Below are 24,938 nucleotides of genomic sequence, written 5' to 3'. Positions count from 1 at the left end.
GACCGTGAATTCAGAATGCATTACTTTGGAGAATTTAATCTGGCTTTTAGCAGTTTCTATCAACACCTAAGCCCATGTCACCTATCAAACCTCTCCTACTTTAGAGATTCTTTTATAATTCATCCTCACAGTAGATCTTGTTACTGTATCTAGTTCAATTATCTTCTCAAATTTCAGCTACACAATATATAAGTTTGTTATGTATGAAAATCGCAAAATGTAGACATCAGTGAGAAGTGTGGAAGTTGGTTTAAAAAAAAACATCGAACGTTTGGGTTTGAGCTTTTCAGCTGTGACCACTTGGCATTATAAAATTGTAAGTATTTTCTATTCTGTAGATCTTTTTTTTTTCTAATTATTCTGTACCATCGGTACTTTGTCTTTCAGTTATCATCTCATCTATGCAATGAAAATGTCTTATTTCTTTCAATAAAGAAACCCTATAAATGTTTTCTAACTTTGGAGATTTCTGAGTTTGCTGCTTCAAGGTTACATAAATGTTGGTTTTGATTGTCTACTTCCTCAGACAGTGAAGAATGGTTTTAAATATTTCAAAAATTAGCAAATAATTGTAAATGTTTGTTTCACAAAAAAGTAACACATCCCTTTGTTCAGATAGTTTTGAGACTAAAATAATATTGTCCTTTTTAGGTATTTTCATCTCTTTCCAGATATATCTGCTCTTTTACTACAGCAAAAGATCCGCAGTGGCATTATTCTCATCTACTGATGTACTTAACAAAACTGTCAAGTGACTAATTTAATACCAAATAGCTGTAGATCTAAGGCAATCACCAGATATGTAATTGGTTTATGGAAATTAATATTAATTTTTAAAACTGTAATTTGTTGAGTGATTTAATGTTTCAGTTTGTATATTGTTACAAGTCTTCTATAATGTGATGAATAAAACACATATAACAACAAATATAATTTAAAGTAATACTGACTCTAATTCATTTCAGTTTTAGACCTGGCATAACACAAGAAGAAATGAAAAATCGAACAACTGTGAGTGAGTTTATTCTTCTGGGATTAACGAATGACCCAAAGTTAAATACTGTGATTTTTATATTTTTATTTCTCACTTATATTTTGAGCATTACTGGAAATCTGACCATTATTACTCTCACTTTAGTAGACTCACACCTCAAGACCCCCATGTATTTCTTCCTTCGAAATTTCTCTTTCCTAGAAATCTCATTTACAACAGTTTGTATTCCTCGGTTCCTTGTGAGCATTGTAACAGGGGATATGACCATCTCCTATAATTCTTGCATGGCCCAGGTGTTCTTCTTCATACTCCTGGGTGCAACTGAGTTTTTCCTTCTGACTGCTATGTCTTATGACCGCTATGTGGCTATCTGCAAGCCCTTGCACTACACCACAATAATGAAAAACAGGGTCTGCATCCAGCTCATAATTGGCTCCTGGCTGGCTGGATTTCTCATCATCTTTCCACCTGTGATCATGGGCCTCCAACTGGAATTCTGTGACTCCAACATCATTGACCACTTCACCTGTGACTCTTCTCCCATGCTGCTCATCTCCTGCACAGACACAGCCGTCCTGGAGCTCTTGGCTTTCTTCCTGGCAGTATTCACGCTCATGGTAACCTTATCATTAGTGGTTCTCTCCTACCTCTTCATCCTTAGGACAATTCTCAGAATCCCTTCTGCTGAGCAAAGGAAAAAGGCCTTTTCTACCTGTTCCTCACACATGATTGTTGTCTCCATTTCCTATGGAAGCTGCATTTTCATGTACGTCAAAACCTCAGCAAAGGAAGGAGTGGCCTTGACTAAGGGCATAGCAGTGCTCAACACATCTGTTGCCCCAATGCTGAATCCTTTTATTTACTCCCTTAGAAACAAACAGGTAAAAGAATCCTTTAAGAACATGATCAAGAAATGTATGTCAAATAAAATAGGATGGTAAAGAAAATCACTGTTTCATTTTTTTTTAAAGAACGTTATATACAATGTGTATTTTTGTTATTGTATTTTCTATCATCTGCTGTATTAAACTTAGCTGAATGCTTTTATCTTTTCCATTTCAGCTTTACTTGACACCATTATCATTTTAAAATTTAGGCACCTTTTAAAATTTTCTGAACATGGCTGATTTTATGTCTCTAAACTGAAAATGACATTTACACGAGACCAACGCTTTACCACTTGGCCATGATGCCTGCATTGAAAATGACATTTTGTAAGAATTTATTTTCAAGGAATATATTTATTGATCAACACACAAAAGCTAGTAAGAGCAATAAGCCACTTTGAAAAATTATTTTCCCAATGTATAATTACTTATTAAAGTGAGCTCTTCCATGGGGCCAAGTCCCCACCTCTGCTCTGTGGTTACTTCTTAATGTATTTCTGAAGATCTATTTATACTAAATACTGGCCTGTGTGGCTTGGTGCATAGCTGCTATGTCTTCATTGATTGTCCCATCCTTCACTATGGTACCCGGTGCTTTTTGTGGCTCAAATTCTAATAGTTGCTCTGAATCCTACTATGTTGTTTCATTAAAGCTCCCAAACTGTGATCATTAAACATATTAAAGATTCTTTTTATGTTTATTTGCTAATGCTGAATTTGGAGCTCCCTAAAATATCCTGGAAAGATCCTCTAGCCATCTGTGTCCAAAACTATGGATTTCTCTGGCAGTGAAAAGTAGTAATTGTTCTACTACCCAGATAGTTCTTTAAATTCCTAGCATATCTATATCTTATGTTGTTTTCCAATACTTCTTTCTTTCTTTTTTAAAGTTTATTCAGATTGTGTTCCACTGTTATCCCCTCACTTGTATCTTCCCTTTCCCCTTCCCTCTTTCACCCTGTTCCCCTCCCCTAGACCTCTGAGAGAAGAGAAAGGCTATCATCAAGAAAAATGATAAGCAGCAAATAGTGGCAAAAATGTGGGAGGAACAGTCCTTATATACTTTATAAGAATGAAAGTAAGTTCTGTTAGTATAGAAATTAATATGGACACTCAAAAAAACACTGAAATTTGAGCTAGTATATGATTCAGATAAATAATTCCTGGGTACTCACTTGAAGGAATGCAAACTAGTACACAACAGAAATCCTGGCATACCTGTGAGATAGTTACATTTGCAAAGCCACAAATTCAGTCTAGAGGTCCTTCAACAAATAAGTCGGTAAATAAAAATACAGCATATGTACATGATGGAGTATTATTTAACCACAAACAACATATCCAAACTTTTGAGACACAATGAAAGCAGTGTTAAGAGTAAAGTTCATAGACTAGGTGCCTTCATAAAGAAATAGGGGGCATCGCAAACAAGCAACTTAATGGAACACCTCAAAACTCTAGAAAAAAAAAGAAGCAGGCTTGCCCAAGAGGCGTAAGTGGCTAGAAATAATCAAACTCAGGACTGAAATTGATAATTAGAAAGAAAGGAAACTATTCAAAAAAATTAAAGAAACCAAGAGCTGGTTCTTTGAGAAAATCAACAAGATAGACAAACCCAAACTCACTGAAAGGAAAGGGAGAGTGCCCACATTAACAAAATCAGAAATGAAGAGGGAAACATAACAACAGATGCCAAGGAAATCCAAAGAATCATTAGGTCATAATTCAAAAATTTGTATGTGACAAAATGATATAGACAATTTCCTTCATAAATTTTCCAGATTTATCCACTTTCCAAAGTTGAATCAAGATGAGGCAAACAAATTAAGAAGTCCTATATCCCCTAGAGAAATAGAATCAGTCATCAAATGTCTCACAACAACAACAAAAATCCCATGGCCAGAAGGATTCCGTGCAGAATTCTACCAGACCTTCAATGAAGAACTAATGTGAAGTCCAACATGCTTTCATGTTAAAAGACTTAGAAATTGGGGATACAAGGCACATACCTAAACGTGGTAAAGGCTATATACAGCAAGCCTATAGCCAACATCAAACTAAATGGAGAGAAACGTAAATCAATCCCACTGAAATCAGGGACAACACAAGGCTGTCCACTCTCTCTCCATTTCTCTTTGATATAGTACTTGAAGGCCTAGGTAGAGCAATAAGACAGTTAAAAGAGTTCAGGGGGATACAATTAGGAAAGGAAGAAAGTAAAGTGTCACTATTTGCAGGTGATGTGATAGTATACATCAATGACACTCAAAATTCTAACAAAGCACTACAGCTGATAAACAACTTCAGCAAAGTGGCAGGATGCAAAATTATCACACACAAAAAAAAGACAGTAGCCCTCCTGTATACAGAAGACAAATAGGCTTGGAGAGAAATTAGGGAAATGACACCCTTCACAGTAGCCTCAAACAGTGTAAAGTATGTTGGTATAAATCGAACCAGGCAAATAAAAGACTCATATGGAAAAAACTTCAAGACTCTGCAGAAGGAAATTTAAGAATATCTCAGAAAATGTAAATATCCCCCATGCTTATGGATTAAGAGAATCAGCATAGTAAAAATGGCCATCCCATCAAAAACAATCTACAGATTCAATGCAATCCCTATCAAAATACCAACACAATATTTTACAGAGTTGGAAATATAAAATCGCAACTTCATATGAAAAAACAAAAAAAAAACTAGGACAGCTAAAACAATCTTATACAATAAAAGATCTGCTGGAGGAATTTTCATCCCTGATCTCAAGTTGTACTATAGAGCCACAGTAATAAAAAAAAAAACAGCATGGTACTAGCATAGAAATAGGCCAGTTGACCAATGGAATCTAACTGAAGACCCAAATATAAATCCACACCTATGGTCATTTGATTTTTGACAAATAAACAAAAACCATACAGTGGGAAAAAGAAAGCATCTTCAACAAATGGTGAGGTCTAACTGGATGTCTGCTTGTAAAAAAATGTGAGTAGATCCGTATATATTACCCTGTACAAAGCTAAAGTCCAACTGGATTAAAGACTTCAGTGTGAAACCAGACACACTAAATGTGTTAGACGAAAATGTGGGGGAAAGCCTAGAACTCATTGGCACAGGGGACAACTTCCTGAACAGAGCACCAAGAACTCAGGCTCTAAGATCAACAATTAATAAATGAGACATCATGAAACTGAAAAGCTTCTGTCAGGCAAAAGACACTATCAACAGAACAAAACAACAGCCCACAGATTGGGAAAATATCTTTACAACCCTACATCCAACAAAGGGTTAATATCTAAAATATACAGAGAACTGAACAATTAATCACCACCAAACCAAATAAGCCAGTTTAAAAATGGGGTACACAACTACAGAGAGCATTCTCAATAGAAGAATATCAAATGGCTAAGAAACACTTAAAGAAATGCTCAACATACCTAGGCATCAGGGAAATGCAAACCAAAACAATCTTAATATTCCATATTACACCTATCCAAATGGCAAAGATCAATCATTCAAGTGACAACACATGCTGTGGAGGATGTAGAGAAAGAGGAATACTCCTCCACTGCTGGTGGGAGTGAAAACTTGTACGAGCACTCTGGAAATCAATATGGTGCTTTCTCAGAAAATTGGGAATAGTTCTACCCCAAGATACAACTATACCACCCCACCATCCAGCAAGGACATTTGCTCAGCTATGTTCAAAGCAGATTTATTCATAATCCTGAGAATTGGGAAACAACCTAGATGTCCCTCAACCAAAGAATGGATAAAGAAACTGTGGTACGTCTATACAATAGAATACTACTCATCTACTAAAAACAAGGAAACCTTGAATTTTTGCAGGCAAATGGATGGAACTAGAAATGATCATCCTAAGTGAGATAACCAAGACACTCATGGTCTATACTCACTTATAAGTGGATTTTAGCCCAACATTGATGCCCTCTGGGAGACTCCAACAAGTGGAGGATAGGGACAGTTACCTAGACTCAAAGCTGGATACTGGGCAGAGTGCTGAGAGTAAAGGTAAGAGTGGGGGAATGTAAGGTCTGGGAGGAAGCAGAGGCTCCAAAGGGAGACCACCAAGGCCTGTGGATTGAGGCACAAGGGGATCCCCACAAACTGATGATCCAGTCACTGACAACACAGGCAAAGAACCAAGACCCTTTTTTCAGAGATAGCCAATAAATGGCTGATTCCCTGCATGGGGGAAAGGGAGAACTTCTGCTGAACCTCTTCATGCACTTGGGGCCCCACTACTTGGCCTCTGCCCCTTGGCAAGATGGCCTGGTGGGAATACAGTGGAAGGAGATGCAGACTACCCTGATGATAAGCTGTTGCCAGAGGTCTAGGGGAGGGGAATAATAAGTAAAATACACACTTAAAAAACTGAACGGAGGAGAGGGTTGCTGCAGAGACAGATACACCAACTAAGGACCATGCAAGGTGAGGATCTAGACACTCAGCTCAATTACAGTGCATAGGCAGCAGAGTCTCCTTGTGGGTCCCACAATATGGGGAGTAGGGACTACCTCTTACATGGACTTGGTCTTCCTAATTATTTTCACTTTCCACCTGGCAGTGTGGCCTTGCCAGGCCACGGAGAAAGAGGTTATACGCAGTACAGGAGACAATGGATAAGCTGAGGTAGACATGAGGAAAGAAGGGCTCCCCGTTCTGATGACAAGGGCGGGAATGGGAATGAGGGAGAGAAAGGGATCAGGATAGATTATTTAAGTTAATAGAGATGAGATATGACAGATATTGATTTTCATTCAGAAAATTAGACCCAACAAGATAGGAAAGTTGTTTACTTCAAGTTTGACAAACATAAATAGCCAAATCACTATGAGTGAACATTTATATAACTCATGATTGTCCCATGGGTCTTCCCGCTGTATATAGTTATTTTACTCATGCATAATAATACAAATGTATATGTTTAAAAAGAAGCATAATAAATAATAATTAAAAGAAGCATAAAGAAAATAATAAGTAAATAAATGAAATGAAATACATATATACCTTAAATATTAAGTAGTAAAAGAAAACCATATAAATTTATTGGTAAGAATGTAAAATAGAATTCAAAATAAGTATTAAAATTACAAATATAGGAGATAGTATCTAAATTATAGCAAAAATTACTTTAAATGTGACTAATTTTCCTGTATTAACGAAAAGACTGAGATTAAAAGGGAACTAAAAACACATAATATCAAAAACTAAATTTAAATATAAAGACACAACTATGTTAAAAGTAAAGGACAGACAGCCCAAAATGGAGCATGAATACTATGCCCAGGGACAGAAAAGATATAAGATCCTGAGGTGGTGGGTGGCTGCAAGGAAACACAGCAGGAACATTGAACAGATGAAGTCACCGTAGTTGTGACACCATCTACAAGACTGTGAACTTCTAAAACAGACCACATCCCAGTATGGAGAGAGAAGGATCTACTGAGAATTGAAAATGGCTAGGAGAGAAAGGGCCAACTTTCTCTAAAAGCATAGGCCCTCACAAGTCTACTACATCCCAAAAGAAGATCACTCACCCAAGAATATTTGCTTAGCATTAATAGGCCTTGATGGGCTTAGAAATCACAGATCTGAGTGGGAAAGTAAGAAGTGGTGAAAATAGAAAATGAGGGAATAATGAATATGATCAAGACACATTGAACAAAATTCTCAATAATTACTTTTTTATAATTAAAGGAAGGGAGAGCCTGGAGACTTAACTTAGAGGATAAAGTGTTTGTAAAACACAAAGAAAGCTTGGGTTCCAGTGCCTGTGGCACACATCTCTAATCCAAGACTCGGGAGGCAAAGGCAGGTGAGTCAGAAGTTCAAGGCCATTCTCAGCTACATAGATAATAAGATGATAAATTGAAACAGAATTTCTCAACAAAATATTTGTAAATCCAGTTGAACAGTATCTAAACTAAAGATCTATACCTACAGATAGTTAGCCATAACTAGACTAAGTATTTGAAGATTATCTTAAGCGATTTATCACGTCACCAACCTCAAAGAGAAAAATTATATGAAAAGTTAAAAATTATTATATGTCAAGTGAAGCATTCTTTATAGAACACTTATTTTTATTTTTTTTCCTTTTCCTGTTTAGTTTTTTCTCAGCCATAAAAAAAAACACAAGTGCATTTGAGTAACATTATACAGGCTGAGCAGGTCATAGGTGGGAATATATAAGGACACATACATGTATGTAGTAAAAAAAAAATCAATGAAAATGAGCTCAAGAATTTGAAGAAGAGCAAGAGGGATATATGGGAAGGTTTAAAGGAGGAGAGGAAAGGAGGAAGTTGTATAATTATAATCTCAGACCTAAAAAGATATGAGAATAGGAGAGCTAGGTGGGAAGAGGAAAGGGATGGATGGGCATGAGAGGAAATAAGTGATAGCAGGCAGATGATAACGGTTGAGATACATTGTCAGGGATGTGTGCTCAAACTACTGCACCAGTAAAAGATAATGCATGCAGTAAACCTAGAACATGTATCCAGACCTAGCCAACGGACAGCACTACTCAGCTATTAAAAACAAAGAAATCCCGTAATTTGTGGACAAATGGATGGAACTAGAAATGATCATACTGAGTGAGGTAACCCAGATGCAGAAAAAACTCACATGGTATATACGCACTTATAATTGGACACTAGCCCAAAGGCATGCCCCATGAAAGCCTTCACTTACCAGGAGATTGGGATAGATGCAGGGTCTTCCTATTGGGAGTCTAGGTGAGAGAAGCATGGAAGAATGGGGACACAGAAGGACCGGGGTCCTAGAAGCCTACATGAAGAACTGCAGGATGGGTGGATCTGGACCCAGGAGCATCTTCTCGGGCTACTGACCCAACCAAGGACAATACATTCAGCCAACATTGAACTCCTACTCAGATCTAGCCAATGAACAGGACATTCTCCACAATTGTGCGGAGAGCAGGGACAAGATTCTGACATGAACTCTGGTGCCCCATATTTGACCATTTCCACTTCATGGGGAGGCCTGGTGGCACTCAGAGAAGGGATAAGCAGGCTACCAAGATGAGACCTGATGGCCTGTGACCGTACGGTGGGGAAGGAGTCCCCTTCCATCACAGACCTAGGGTAGGGGAACAGGATGAAATCGGGAAGGTGGAAGGGACAGGAGAATACAAGTGAGAGGAAAACAACTTAGATGTAATCTGAATAATTAAATAAAAAATATAAATAAATAACTTTCATCTAAAGTAAGCAAGAAAATGGGGAAATTTAACTAAAAAAGGAGCAACCCAATCTGAAAATGAAGAAACTCTATACAGATAAATCATCAAAAGTGTAAACAAACAATATTTAACTAATGACACATGTATAATATTACTGTTATTTTGTAATTGCATGTGGAAGCTAAAAGGCACCACACATTCTAAAAAGGCTAAAGTGCAAAACTATGACTGTACCTGGTGAGAATGAGGATGGTTCTCACACCACATTCTAATCTTGCTAATGAAATGCAAATGGTGGTCATTTTTCAAGATTTTTTCTCCTTTATTAATTTATTCTTGTTAGATCTCAATGGTTATCCCATCCCTTGTATCCTCCCATTCTTCCCTTCCGCCAATTTTCCCCTTATTCCCCTCCCCTATGACTGTTCCTGAAGGGGATTACCTCCCCCTGTATATGTTCATAGGGCATCAAGTCTCTCCTTGGTAACCTGCTGTCCTCCCTCTGAGTGCCACTAGGTCTCCCCCTCCAGGGGACATGGTCAAAGGTGAGGTACCAGAGTATATGAGAAAGTCATATCCCACTTTCCACTCTACTGTGGAGAGTGTTCTGTCCATTGGCTAGATCTGGGTAGGGGTTTAAGGTTTACCGCCTATATTGTCCTTGGCTGGTGCCTTAGTTTGAGCGGGACCCCGTGCCCAATTCTGCCTATCATAATGTTCTACTTGTAGGCTTCTAGGACCCTCTGGATCTTTCTACTTTGCCATTCTCCCATGCTTCTCTCATCTAGAGTCCCACTAGAATGTCCTCCCCTCTGTCTCAGTTTCCTGGTAAGTGAAGGCTTTGGTGGGATATGCCCCTTGGGCTAATATGCAGATATAAGTGAGTATATACCATTTGAGTCTTTCTGCTTCTGGGTTAACTCACTCATTATGATCATTTCTAGCTCAATCCATTTATCCACAAATTTCGGGAATTCCTTGTTTTTAATAGCTGAATAGTATTCCATAGTGTATATGTACCACAGTTTCTTTATCCATTCTTCTATTGAGGGACACTTAGGCTGTTTCCATGTTCTGGCTATTATGAATAAGGCTGCTATGAACACGGTTGAGCAAATTTTCTTGTTGTGTGCTGGAGCATCTTCTGGGTATATGCCAAGGAGTGGAATAGCTGGGTCTTGAGGAAGCCCTATTCCCATTTTTCTGAGATAGCACCAGATAGATTTCCAAAGTGGTTGTACTAGTTTGCATTCCCACCAGCAATGAAGGAGTGTTCCTCTCTCCCCACATCCTCGCCAGCATGTGGTGTTGCTTGAATTTTTGATCTTAGCCATTCTGATGGGTGTAAGATGGAATCTCAGCGTTGTTTTGATTTGCATTTCCCTGATGATTAAGGAGGTTGAGCATTTCTTTAAGTGTTTCTCAGCCATTTGATATTCCTCTGTTGAGAATTCTCTGTTTAGTTCCAAGCCCCATTTCTCAATTGGGTTATTTGGTTTGGTGGTGTTTAATTTCTTGAGTTCTTTATATATTTTGGATATTAGACCTTTGTCAGATGTAGGGTTGGTCAAGATCTTTTCCCAGTCTGTAGGCTGTCGCTTTGTTCTCTTGACAGTGTCTCCTGCCTTACAGAAGCTTCTCAGCCTCATGAGGTCCCATTTATTAATTGTTGACATTAATGCCTGGGCTGTTGGTGTTCTGTTCAGGAAGTTGTCTCCTGTGCCAATATGTTCCAGGCTCTTCCCCACTTTTTCGTCTAAGTGACTTAGTGTCTCTGGTTTTATGTTGAGGTCTTTAATCCACTTGGATTTGAGTTTTGTACAAGGTGACAAATATGGGTCCAGTTGCATTTTTTTACACATAGACATCCAGTTAGACCAGCACCATTTGTTAAAGATGCTATCCCTTTTCCATCGAATGGATTTGGCTTCTTTGTTGAAAATCAAGTGACCATATGTGTGTGGATTCATATCTGGGTCTTCGATTCGATTCCACTGATCAACCAGCCTGTTGCTGTGCCAGTACCATGCTGTTTTAATTACTATTGTTTTATAGTACAGTTTGAGATCAGGTATGGAGACTCCTCTGGAGCAGCTTTTATTGTACAAGATTGTTTTAGCTATTCTGGGTTTTTTGTTTTTCCATATGAAGTTCAGAATTGGACTTTCAATGTCTTTAAAAAATTGTGTAGGTATTTTGATAGGGATTGCATTGAATCTGTAGATTGCTTTTGGTAGGATGGCCATTTTTATTATGTTAATTCTCCCTATCCATGAGCAAGGAGGATCCTTCCATCTTCTCATGTCATCTTCAATCTCTCTCTTTAGAGTTTTGAAATTTTTTTCAAACAAGTCCTTCACATGCTTAGTTAGAGTAACTCCTAAGTACTTTATATTGCTTGTGGCTAATGTGAAGGGTGTAGTTTTCTTAATTTCTTCCTCTGCAAGCTTGTCGTTTGTGTATAGGAAGGCTACAGACTTTTGTGAGTTAAGTTTGTATCCAGCCAATTTGCTGAAGCTGTTTATCAGCTGTAGGAGTTCTCTGGTGGAGTTTTGAGGGTCACTTATGTAGACTATCATATCATCTGCAAATAGGGATCATTTGACTTCCTCCTTACCCATTTGAATACCCTTGATCTCCTTTTGTTGTCTTATTGCTCTGGCTAGAACTTCGAGTACTATATTGAAGAGATATGGAGAGAGTGGGCAGCCTTGCCTTGTTCCTGATTTTAGAGGAATTTCCTTGAGTATCTCACCATTTACTTTGATTTTGGCTATTGGCTTCCTATATATATCCTTTATTATGTTGAGGAAAGTGCCTTGTATTCCTGATCTCTCTAAAACTTTAAACATGAATGGGTGTTGGATTTTATCAAATGCTTTCTCTGCATCTAAAGAGATGATCATGTGGTTTTTTATTTTCAGTTTGTTTATATGGTGGATTACATTGATGGATTTCTGTATATTAAACCATCCCTGCATGTCTGGAATGAAGCCTACTTGGTCATGATGAATGATATCTTTGATGTGCTCTTGTATTCGTTTTGCAAGTATTTTATTTAGTATTTTTGCATCGATGTTCATCAGAGAAATTGGTCTGAAATTCTCTTTCTTTGTTGAGTCATTGTGAGGTTTAAGTATCAATGAGACTATGGCCTCATAGAATGAATTTGGTAGTGTTCCATCCCTTTCTATCTTTTGGAGTAGCTTAAAGAGTATCGATATTAGCTCGCCCTTGAGGGTCTGGTAGAATTCTGCACTGAAGCCATCTGGCCCTGGGCTTTTTTTTGGTTGGGAGACTATCAATGATTACTTCAATTTCTGTAGGGGAAATGGGACTATTTAGCTTGATTATCTGCTCTTCACTCAACTTTGGCAAGTGAAATTGATCAAGAAAATCTTCCATTTCCCTTAGATTTTCATATTTTGTGGCATATATGCCTTCAAAGTAGGATCTTATGATTCTTTGTATTTCTTCAGTGTCTGTTGTTATGTCTCCCTTTCCATTTCTGATTTTGTTGATTTCAATACTGTCTCTCTGCCTTTTAGTTAGTTTGGCTATTGGTTTGTCTATCTTGTTGATTTTCTCAAAGAACCAGCTCTTGGTTTTGTTGATTCTTTGGACTGTTTTCTTAGTTTCTAATTTGTAAATTTCACCCCTGAGTTTGATTATTTCCAGACGTCTACTCCTTTTGGGTGTTTCTGCTTCTTTTTTTTCTAGGGCTTCCAGTTGTGTCATTAAGGTGCTTATGTGCGATGCTTCCAATTTCTTTTTAAAGGCACTTAGTGCTATGAATTTTCCTCTTAGCACTGCTTTCAATGTATCCCACAAATTTGGGTATGTTGCTCCTTCATTTTCATTGAATTTCAGAAACTTCTTGATTTCTTTCTTTATTTCTTCCCTGACCCAGTTGTCATTTAGCAGAGAGTTGTTTAGTTTCCACATACGTGTAGGCTTTTTGTTATTTCTGTTGAAATGACTACGCCTGCTTGCTTCTTGTGACCATTTGCTTTGAATATTTTTTCCAACCTTTTATCCTGACGTAATGCCTATCATTATGGGTGAGATGTGTTTCTTGAATGCAGAAGAATGTTGGATCCTGTTTATGCACCCATTCAGTTAGTCTGTGTCTTTTTATTGGAGAATTGAGACCATTGATGTTGAGAGATATTAATGACCAATTACTGTTAAGAGTCTTAATTTTGATATTGGTTCCAGTCGAGCGTTTGTGTAGTTGTGTTTTTGCCATGGTATAGTTATCTATTTCCTGAGTAGTTTTGGTTGTAGCTTGACCCTTTGGGGTGGAGTTTTCCTTCTAGTAATTTCTGTAAAGCTGGATTTGTGGATAGGTACGGTTTGAATTTGGTTTTGTCATGGAATATTTTGTTTTCTCCATCAATGGTTATTGATAGTTTTGCTGGGTAAAGTAGTCTGGCCTGGCATCTGTGGTCTCTTAGGGTTTGCAGGATCTCTGTCCAGGCCCTTCTGGCTTTGATGGTCTCTGCCGAGAAGTCGGGTGTAATTCTGATAGGTTTGCCATTAAATGTTATTTGGCCCTTTTCCCTTGCAGCTTTTAATATTTTTTCTTTGTTCTGTATGTTTTGTGTTTTGATTATTATGTGACGGGCAGTTTTTCTTTTCTGGTCAATTCTGTTTGGTGTTCTGTATGCCTCTTGTATGTTTATAGGCATCTCTTTCTTTCGATTGGGGAAATTTTCTTCTATGATTTTGTTGAGAAGAGTTTCTGGGCCTTGGAGTCTGATATCTTCTCTTTCTTCAATGCCTATTATCCTCAGATTTCTTCTTTTCATGGTGTCCTTAATTTCTTGGTTGTTTTGTGTCAGGAGTTTTCCAGATTTGGCATTTTCTTTAATGGTTGCTTCAAGATCTGTGACTGTATCTTCTAGACTTGAGATTCGTTCCTCCATCTCTTGGATTCTGTTAGAAAAGCTCAGCACTGTGTCATTCGCCTTCTTCTCTGATGCCTCACGTTCTCGTTTTTCTTCTGTCTGTGTGTTTATCATTGAATCCATTTTCATCTTCATATCTTGAACAGATTTTTTGATTTCTTTCATCTGGTTGTTTACATTTTCCTGAAAAATTTCCAGTTCCACTCTATGTGCTTCTTTTATGTCTTGCACCTGCTTGGCTGCGTCTTCCTGCATCTGAATTCGAATTTTATATGTTTCCTCCATTATCATCCTCATTACCAAGGATCTGAGGTCATTTTCTTGTGTTTCTGTTGTATTTGAGTTCTCTGGGTTGTTTTCTTTGGGATAGCTGGGAACTGGAGATGCCATGTTGTTTTGTGTTTTTTTGCATATGCTTTTACGCTGTCCTTTAGACATCTTGCCGTCTCTGTTTTTGTTAGGTAACTTCCAGAGTTGGGTGGAGGGTGTCTGATGATAGATTCACTTGTTTTCTCACGATTTCCGTAGGCTGTAAGCCCTGATACTACGCTGGTGTGGATGGCAGGAGGTTAGCCCTGTCGTTTTGGGCTCTCACAGCCAGTGATCCTCAGCTCCCCTTTGCTGTGGGTCCTGCAATCGTTCTGGATCTCTTAAAGTGCTTTGGATCAGGCCAAGGTATCCACAGCCTTTTGGGTCCCCTGCCAAGTCCAGCCAGGGATACTGGGCCTGAACCACACATCGAGCTCAGCTAGATTCTCAGGGCCTGAACCATCTGCCACAGCAGGAGAACTGCGACTGCACTGAGTAAGCGCCTAGGTTGGAAGTGAGCACTCCACCCAGCCTGCGTCACAGCAGGAGAACTGCAACTGTGCTGAGCAAGCACCTAGGGTGGAACTGAGTGCTCCGCCCAGCTTGCGTCACAGCAGGAAAACTGCGGCTGTGCTGAGCTGGAGCATAGGGTGGAAGTGAGCACTCAGCCCAGCCTGTGTCACAGCAGAACTGCGACTGTGCTGAGCAAGCGCCTAGGGTGGAACTGAGCGCTCCACCCAGCTTGTGTCACAGCAGGAGAACTGCGACTGTGCTGAGCAAGCACCTAGGTTGGAACTGAGTACTCCTCCCAGCTTGCATCACAGCAGGAAAACTGTGACTGCGCTGAGCTGGAGCCTAGGGTGGGAGTGAGCACTTGGCCAAGCCTGTGTCACAGCAGGGGAGCTTTGCCTCGGGCAGAATTGCTTGCTGAGCTGAGCCAGCTTCTCCACGGCACAGCTCAATGAGCAAACCCAGGACTCTGGGGCTGAACTGTCTGCTGAGTCCAGTTTGGGTCTCAAGGCACCACGTGACCCAAATCCTGTCCAGACTCCCCTCTCCCGCAGCAACTCCCACTGTCCACCACACCAATCATCTCCACTGGAAGGCTCTGAGCTGCAAACCTCAGCCACCGCCGCTGGTGCCGCTGGAGCCGCTGGTACTGCTGGTGCCGCTGGTGACCCTGCTGTCTCTGTCGCTGCTGCTCTGATCCGAGAAAGTCCACACTCCTCCCGTGTGCAGGGGCAAGCAGGTCCTCCGCACCCTGGTCCCTCCGAACCGTGGAGCACTTCTGCTGCCGTGTGTGGGGACCTTGGTGTTCCTGGCTCAGAAATCTGTGCAATTCCCTGAATTGTTCACTGGTGCTTTCAAGCACGGTCCACACTGCTTGCCGCCATCTTGGATCCCATTTTTCAAGATTAATTAGCACTTTATTTAAAATCCAAGTGACTGTTTATTGTACAGTCAAGCAGTTACAATTCATGTTCCATCCCAACTAAGTTCAAAACTTTTGAAGGTTAAGTCCCTACTGCTAAAGATGCTATACACTTTGTAGGACCCAAAGGAATTAAGATGGTACTTACCCAAATGCTCCCTGAGCAATATTTTTCATAATGTGGGAAGGTTCTATGCAAGCTGCCAAGGGAGGAAATCAATCAATAGTCACATCCAACTGCAATGAACAACATGACCTGCATGGCAAGATCACTAAAGGTGTGATGGTGGCACTTACACAGCTCACTAACTGAACTTAAGGCTCACTCAAAAGGGTGGAAATCACACAATACTATAAACCTAGCCAACTTCCTCTGGATCATGAGTTTGTCAGTCTTAGCAGTTAATCAGCAACTGCCACTTTCATACATGATTATAATTCCTAACTGCATTCTATATGCTTAACTTTATACCCACAGATAAGTGCAGATCACATGTTACATACAAGAAGCTTCCTTTTAGGGAAGGCAGAAACCATCTCAAGTTCCATTGGGTTTCCTCGGGGAGATACAGGCCCTGTCCTACTTAATGCTACTGCCGATGAGAGGCTGGTATAATTCTCCTGCTTTTATGATCTTGGCCCTGTGCTCACTCCAACTCGTAGCAGATGAGTGGTAGAGCCAGCTCTCCTATGCTCACACCCTCGGGGCAGATCATCTCTGCCCCAGCCACCAGGGCCAGCTCTGCTCTGCTGTCCTGGGAAAGATATTGGATTTGCTCTCCTGAGTGCTGCAGCCATTGAGGGGAAGGACCAGCTTACTCACTCTCATGATGCCCAGGCCTACTCTTTCAATTGCTGAAGGTGACAAGGGATTAGGGGATAAGGGTGTCAACCCCATGCTCATGCCATTTCACGATGCCAGGTTCATAACAGCTTTATTTACACCTAACTTAACTGGAGACAGTCAGAATGCTCATTAATAGGTGAATGGATAAAAAAATGCAGCATACCTTAAAGACAACATATTATTCAAGTTCAGTAATAGTCTGGAAAAAGCAAAACTATATAGAATGTAAATGTTTCAGTGCCTACAAGCCCATGGTGAGGAAATGATAATCAAATGTACATCAGCAAGCACAATTTAACATAATGAACTTGTAACTAATGATGGCAAAATGCAACCGTCAAAAATGATAAATATTGGTTTGCCATAGAGTATCGATAAAATCGGTCCTTTGGGAACTAAGCGTCATCCAAAATAATAACTTCCTTTTTCTGAATTTCCTAAAAACCCTTGGGAAATGTACCAGGAAGTCAACACATGCAGCAGGCAGCAGGCTATAATTGTGTGACATTGGTCAGCCTTATTTGCCAGCATCTCAGTACACATTTTCTACCAGGTCAGCAACAATCCCCTAAGCTGTCTGCATAAGTGTCCAGGTCTTCTGATGATATTTTGAAAAGGAACTGAGCTATGTTGTATGCTCCCTATGGAATTTATAACACTTGTGTCCCTAATGAGGAAGATTTTTTTTCCACAACCATAAGGCTCACATTATTTGCAGAAAAAATTTTAAGACTACAGTAAGTAAAACATCATTTGTACAACAAACTGTTATCTCCTATGGGACATGATCGCTTCATTCAATAATGAAGAAATAGTAAGAGCCCTGGAGACTGTGCTTGCAGGTATGTAAATATTCATGTTACCTACAGTCATCATGATAAATAGTTAATGCTGGATGAGGAACAGGGGTAGATATCATTCCATGATCAGAAGTCCATCCTGCTCTTTTGCTGAAAAAGGTCCATATGAGTAAAATGACATCAACAAAATGAAGATTTTAATGCAGGTAAAAGGAACACACTATTCCTTCATTTGTGTCTCCATTACAAGGCATATGTGTGAACTAGATAATTACTAATGATATAAGAATGCAGCGACGGAGGACATAATGATAATGTCAAGGTTGAACAGCAAACATTCTCTTACCTAAATGATTCCCATACATTGATATTTTATGATACCTGAGCATCATACTTCAAATATTCTAGGTTCTAATTTCTGCATTACTACCCAAAATTATCTTTCTATTTCAGGTGAAAATATGGGGGTACTGACTGATTCTCTGGAATTGATGCCTGTGTGAAATTTGTTGGTAATACTAATTACAGAATTACACACACTTATTAACAGACATGTCTGGAGGCTGATGGTCAACATCAAATACATACAAAAGTCAGGTATTTTCTTTATAATTGTAACAACTCTTGCTTATTTGGCAAGAAATTGTATTGCTACATTGTATCACACTTTGAGTTTTCAGGAGATTTGTATTTCCTGTAGTTGATTTCCATTAACTTTGTATAAGGTCCCAAGTTCTGCATATCCACAAGGTAGTAGATGTTTGGATTATTAATAGTGTCCTAGTAGGTGTGAAATGACATCCCATCACGGTTCTTACATGTGTGTTTTTCTGATGATTACTGATGGTGAACTCCTCATACTGTTGTGGGCCTGTTCTATGTCTCCTTGGACAAATATCTTTTCATGGGTTTTTCCTATTGGTTAAATGAATTCCCTAGTCTTTGAGTACTGTATTGCGTGAGACCACAATATATTTTGGAGATTAGTTCTTTCCAATATGTTCAACATTTCAATATGCTCAGCAAATGTTTCTTCCATTTCATGGGTTGCATCCTCAAACACAATTCTGAGAATTGTTATTCATTGTGAACTTCTCCATTTTAGATAACAAAGAATCAGACTCTGCACTTATAATATTAGTTGAAAGAAATCTAAATTTTCAGAATATATTTTACAATTTCCAAATATCTAAGCTATCCTGTATAGCTACATGTTTAAGTATGATCACACTCCTATTTATATTAATTTTTCATTTTTTACATATATATTTATATTATTACATATATATACAATAAACTGCCTACAGCAAGAAGAACCATGAAACAATCAGGAATTATATAAATGTTACATTCTTAATATGTGGGCTATCTGTATTTGGCAGCCCTGAAGAAAACATCTCTTCTATCTTGGTGGGCCTAAAATTCTGAATGTAAATCAATATCTATCTGTATCTCATCATTATCAACTTAAAACATCTATCTAAACCTAAAAACATCTTAACCCCTAAACATCTAAGCTTAATTGTAAAACTAAACTATTTAGTCTTCAACCTTATCAGAGACTTGAGAAGAAATAAAATTACCTGAGTAAACAGGAGCTGTAAGTTAGCTGCTTCCCAAATAAGAAGATGGTGAGATAATTTGTTACCTGAGCAATCACCCAAAACTCTCTATAATGTTGGAGCATCATCTTTAGCCTTCTGGTCCAATATATCTGACAGACAAATTTGTGAGGCAGAAACTATAGGGGACTTGCTCACCCTGTTTTTGCAGAGTTTGGCCATCGACTCTGCCTGCATCCAAGCTTGCCCTTTTTTAGACAGAATGTCTTAGGTGGTTTCAGGTTCATCAAGAAATACAAAATAAATAAATAAGTAACCTTCCTAAAAATCTAAACTTTCTTACCCAATTATCCCATATTGACTGCTGTAACTGATTCCCAGTCACTGCAGAAGATAGAGATTCACTATTACATTAGGACTGTGAATTTAACCATACATATAGGTAGATAATAAAATAATTAGATAGTAATAATATTTTTGGTGCACAAGTAGTTTATAGTGATAAGAGAAAATAAGATGACAGGCAAAATCCTTGAATAACAACTCTTCAAAATCTATTATTTTAGAACTATATGTATGGAGTGATGTTACTCTGTCACTAGACTATGTCTGCTTAATCATCTCTATGTAAAGTATTTTTATTTCCAGAAACATTACTCACTGAAATAGATACTGAATAATGAGAAGAAATGGACAGTTATACAAAAAATTCCAGTATTGGGGTAATAATAGGGATCAATACTCTATTAAAAGTCCATTTAACAATATTACTTTCTGATGGTAGCAATAAAGGGAGTGCATCAGTATGACAGATACCACTAGGTTTTAGGTAGGAAAGTAAATTAATGAAAGGCTTTTTAAAAATTACCTTGGATTTAACCTCAGTTCAAATCTTCCTAACATTGCAGTAGGAACATACGAGGCATATTTAAAAATACTTTTTTAAATGTTTAAAATAAAATTTATGTTTTAGCCACTCTGGCAATTAACAAATTTATTAAGTGTGCTCTCTGAATCAGGCATTGTTTCAAGATCATCAGAAGCTGAACACCAAATGACCTCCTTATATGATGGCTTCAAATGTGGCAAACAAGTCTGAAAGTGGGCAGCTTAGGTACAAACAGAGTCAATGGCCAAACTCTGCCAAGACAGGGTAAGCAAGTCCTCAATAGTTCCTGCCTTGAAAATAAATCTGGCAGAGATACTGGGCCAAAAGGCTGAAGATGAGGCTCCAGCATTATAGAGTGTTGGGTGACTGTTCAGGCAGTAAACTGTCTCAATCATTTTGTTAATTTTGGAAGCTGCTAACCTGCACTGCTGGTTCACTCAGGAATTTAAGTTTTATGCCTTCTCAAGTCTCTGAGGGGTATTGAAGACCAGATAGTTTAGTTAACAATCAAGTTTAGTTGATTAGGAGATAAGATCTTTTTAGATCAAGAAAAAGGAGGTAAGTTAATAGAGATGAGATATGATAGATATTGAATTTCATTCAGAAGTTTAGACCCAACAAGACAGGAAAGATGTTTACTTCAAGTTAGCCAAATCACTATGCATGTAGCACTATTAGAACTCTAGATTGTTACGTGGTTCTCCCTGCTGTATGTAGTTTGTTTTATGTATGTGTGATAAAAATAAATATTTTTGAAAAAGAAAGGAAAAAGATACAGCACAAAGGAGTCCTTTGTGTAAGCGTGAGCTCTGGAAAGCTTTCCCTCTTCCATGTTAACATGACCAAAGATATCACCATTGTCCAGTCTCATTTATGCAGATGGTCCCAGAAGGAAGTTTCTTGGAAGAGTTTCTGGTATTTTCCTCCCAAAATATTCACACTCCCTCCTCCATGAGGTTCCCTCAGCCAAAATGTAGGACTGTAGTGTAGGTGTATCCATTGGGGCAAGACTTCGCCATGAGCAGTTGATCTCTACATTGTGTACGGCTGTGGTTTTCTGTGATGGTTTCCATTGGCTGTAAAGTGGGACCTCTAGTGCACTCTAGGAAGAGAATTATCTCTCCCAAAGATAAGCTTCTTGATTGTTTGTTCAAAACAAAGTAGTGAGCCTTGACCATTCACAGCAAAAGTGTTTACATTCTCTAGGTGGATACATGAAGTATCTGTTGAGGAACTAATGGGCCAGGGGAGCCATTAAGAACTAATAGTCATTAATCTGTCAAAAATAATAAATAATATATGCATATATAATATTATATAATCCAGTATAGAAGCAAAAATATGTAGAAACATAAAAATTTGTGGTCAATGCTAGTAAAATTAAAGCCTTGTAGAAAAAAAAAGTTAAGTGACTGAAAAGGAGCTTTCCAATAATAACTTTCCACATTAAGCCAAAGAGATGCTCTATGTATAAAAACAACAGCAAAAGTCAGGGGAAGATAAGAATTGAAATGGAGATGCTTTCACTTGAAGCACATGATAACTGAGTGTCTGTGGAACATCCAGTTTCTACAGAACAGGACAGTCTCTGCAAGAGAGGGCTAGAAACAACATGCAAAGACGCAAGTGTGGATCTACATGGTGAGCAAGACTTCATAAAATGAACAGATCTGACTTTTGGAATTCATAATGTAAAATAAAAGGAAGAGGTCTAATGATAAAATATTGGAGTATTTCAGTATTTTTTCATATTAAAAAGATCACTTAAAACAAAACAGAAAAAATAGAGATCTAAAGCAACAAAAAATTTCATAATAACATGAGACCAACGTAAAGAACTATAGAACTCTGTCCTTTAATGCATTGTCAGGCATTGGGCTTCAGCAAAAATGAAGATTTTGTGGGTCTGAAAAAACACTACAGAGATGGAATTGATGTCACAACACAGATAGTTAAATTCTAAACTAAATAGGAGTGAGATAACAGGACATTAATCCCTTTGAGGATTGGTTGTTCTTTTTTTTTTTTTTTATGACTGAGGTAACATCATCTTTTTTTTTAATGTATACAGTATTCTGCCTGCAAGCCAGAAGAGGGCACCAGATCTCTGTACAGATGGTTGTGAGCCACCATGCAGTTGCTGGGAATTGAACTCATAACCTTTGGAAGAGCAGTCAGTGCTCTTAAGCTCTGAGCCATCTCTTCAGCCTTCGTTGCTCATTTTTAAGATACCTTTTTAATTACATGTCTTCGCCCTTCCCTTTCCTCCCTCCAATTCCTCCAATTCACACCTCTCTACTCTCCTTCAAATCACTGTCTATTTTTTTCATCAAGTGTTATTGAACATGCATATGCATTTGTATGTACATGCCTATTCGTAAATATAACCTGTTGAGTCCATATGTTACTTGTATGTGTGTTTTTAGAGCTGAGAATCTGACACAGGACAACCAATTGGTGTGCTCTCCCTTGAGGAACATCACCTCTGCTGCTCACAGCTTTACTGGGCGTCTTTAGTTCTTCGTGTAGGGATGAAGGCTCATGAGCTTCCTCCCATGTAGCTTAGGCTATTCATTGGTCTCATCCTTACTCAGCTCATGTCTAGGAAGTCATGTTGGTGAGATATTCTGCGTTGCTCCTGGTGTTAATAAGAGACATATTCTCACAGAAAAGTGCCTGGTCCTCTGATTCTTACACTCTTTCCACTCCCTCTTCCTAAAGGCTCCCTGAGCCTTTGGTGTGGGGGTGCTTTGTAGATATATTCATTGGAACTGGGCTCCACAACTCTACATATTGATTGGTTATAGTATTCCACAGTGGTCTCCATCTGTCCCAAAGAGATGTTTCCTTGAGGAGAGGTAAAGACTGCATCCTCTGTAAGTACACAGACAAGGGTTTATAGATTGTTGTTGAAATTATGCTGGCTTAGTAAAATAGTAGTTGAAATTCCCCTCCAATGCCACGATTTCACTAACACCAAATAGCCAGCTATGTTCTCAGCACCATTTTTACTCTCCCTCTTGTTCAGTGGGTCTTAAGTTCAATTAGAAAGTAGTTGGCCACTGCCAAGATTTGTGTGCCACTACTGCACCCAGAGTTATTGTGGCATGCGGGGCATTGATGTGGTTTGTAGGCATCATAGATGAGGTAGATTATTAGCTGCTCTCTTAATTTAGAAGCTTGCTAGACCTCAGAGATGGTGAATTTATGTCAGTTCCAGCTCAGGACATCTGGCCCTGTTCTGAAATTCATGATGTCTTCAGCAACAGGGACTTATCTTCCATCTCTGGGGCCAGGAGTAGTCAAGACAACAGTGACAAGCTATATGTTTTGGGAGTCCCTTACACAGCCCTAGCCAACAACTCAAAAGAAGACTTCACATGTCTGGATTGAAATTTTTTGATATGTGGTCTTTGACTCTTGGAGAACACTATCAGCCCACATGAGAAAATTTAATAAAATTATATATGTATAGGTATAAACTAAATCACATCCATTCTAGGGTTTTAGGTAAATATTCAGTACTTTGATGCTAGTGTTGATTTTTCAGTCATTCATATTATTATTTTATCTACCTACTTTCTTCTGTATTTATTGCCACCCTCTTTCTAAGGAGCTCCATGTTTTCCTTTTCCCTCAACAGATCACTTGTATTTTCAAAGAAAGTTTGAGAAGGCCTTGAACATAGGGATAGCCTAGATGTATCTAATGGGTTTGTTGGCAATCATACACACAGTCCTTTGCTAGATTTTCACTTACTGTGACTTTATGAAATCTTGATTTCCAAAGGTCAGTCATGAGGAACCACTCAGCGATAACAACCTTCATTCTTCTGGGACTAACAGATGACCCACAACTTCAAGTTCTGCTTTTTATCTTCCTGTTCATCACATACATGCTCAGTGTAACAGGAAACCTGATTATCATCATCCTCACCTTGGTGGATCCCCATCTTAAAACACCCATGTACTTTTTCCTCAGAAATTTTTCTTTCCTGGAGGTTTCCTTTACCACAGTCTGTATTCCGAAATTCCTATACAGTTTATCAAGTGGAGACAAGACCATTACCTATAATGCCTGTGCAAGTCAAATATTCTTTGTTATTCTCTTTGGAGCAACTGAATTTTTTCTTTTGGCAGCTATGTCCTATGATCGCTATGTGGCCATCTGTAAACCCCTTCATTATATGACCATCATGAACACCAAGGTGTGTACCTTACTAGTCATCTCATGTTGGGTGTCTGGCTTAATGATTATTGTCCCACCCCTTAGCATGGGCCTCCAACTTGACTTCTGTGACTCCAATGCCATTGATCACTTCAGCTGTGATGCAAGTCCCCTTCTAAAGATCTCATGCTCAGACACATGGGTCATAGAACAGATGGTCATACTTGTGGCTGTCTTTGCACTCATTATTACCCTAATCTGTGTGATTCTATCCTACACGTACATCATCAGAACAATTCTGAGATTCCCTTCCGCACAGCAAAGGAAAAAGGCCTTTTCCACCTGCTCATCCCACATGATTGTGGTTTCCATCACCTATGGAAGTTGCATCTTCATCTACATCAAGCCATCAGCTAAAGATGAAGTGGCCATAAATAAAGGAGTTTCTATTCTCACTTCCTCTGTTGCACCTCTGTTGAACCCCTTTATTTATACCTTAAGGAACAAGCAAGTTAAACAAGCTCTCAGTGACACTGTAAAGAGGATTGCACTCATATCAAAGAGATAGAGGTTGTGATATAACATGTTATCCATTTCTCCTTTCAGACTTATTCTTTGTAATGACAGCTAACATTTCACGCAGAACTTATGTTAAAATATGTTAAAATAAATCCATATGTGATATTGTCATCATTAATGCTTAAACAATAAAATATACATCCAAGAAACTAAGGCTTTCTCAATTCCAGTTTGGCCTTTTATTTCCATTGCAGTAGGAAATGTCCCATCCCATGGGGCAAGTCGAACAGAATCTCTAATAGAGGGAGTGCAGATTGAGGGGACAGAGACATGAAGAATGGAGCCAAGACAAGAAGTCTTGGTCAAGACTCAACTTTATTGGAACAAGCACAGT

At 38.7% G+C, this 24,938-nt stretch overlaps 2 protein-coding genes across 2 annotated transcripts; both read left to right on the top strand.

Moving 5' to 3' along the window:
• Positions 1-993: 993 nt before the first annotated feature.
• On the top strand, positions 994-1,935 carry LOC311584215 (olfactory receptor 6C76-like; the record flags this gene model as incomplete). The annotated part of the gene is made up of 1 exon (XM_084758315.1): positions 994-1,935. The coding sequence occupies one exon, from the start codon at positions 994-996 to the stop codon at positions 1,933-1,935; it is 942 nt and encodes a 313-aa protein (XP_084614441.1).
• Positions 1,936-23,654: 21,719 nt separating this feature from the next.
• LOC311585473 (olfactory receptor 6C2-like) lies at positions 23,655-24,593 on the top strand (the record flags this gene model as incomplete). Its single annotated transcript, XM_084760690.1, has 1 exon — positions 23,655-24,593. One exon carries the CDS (start codon positions 23,655-23,657, stop codon positions 24,591-24,593), a length of 939 nt encoding a protein of 312 aa, XP_084616816.1.
• Positions 24,594-24,938: the final 345 nt, after the last annotated feature.

Source organism: Acomys minous, assembly GCF_964271855.1.
Source record: "Acomys minous genome assembly, chromosome: 15".
Classification (NCBI taxonomy): Eukaryota; Metazoa; Chordata; class Mammalia; order Rodentia; family Muridae; genus Acomys; species Acomys minous.
Note: the sequence above shows the minus strand (reverse complement) of the source record. Positions and strands in the feature narration are given on the sequence as shown.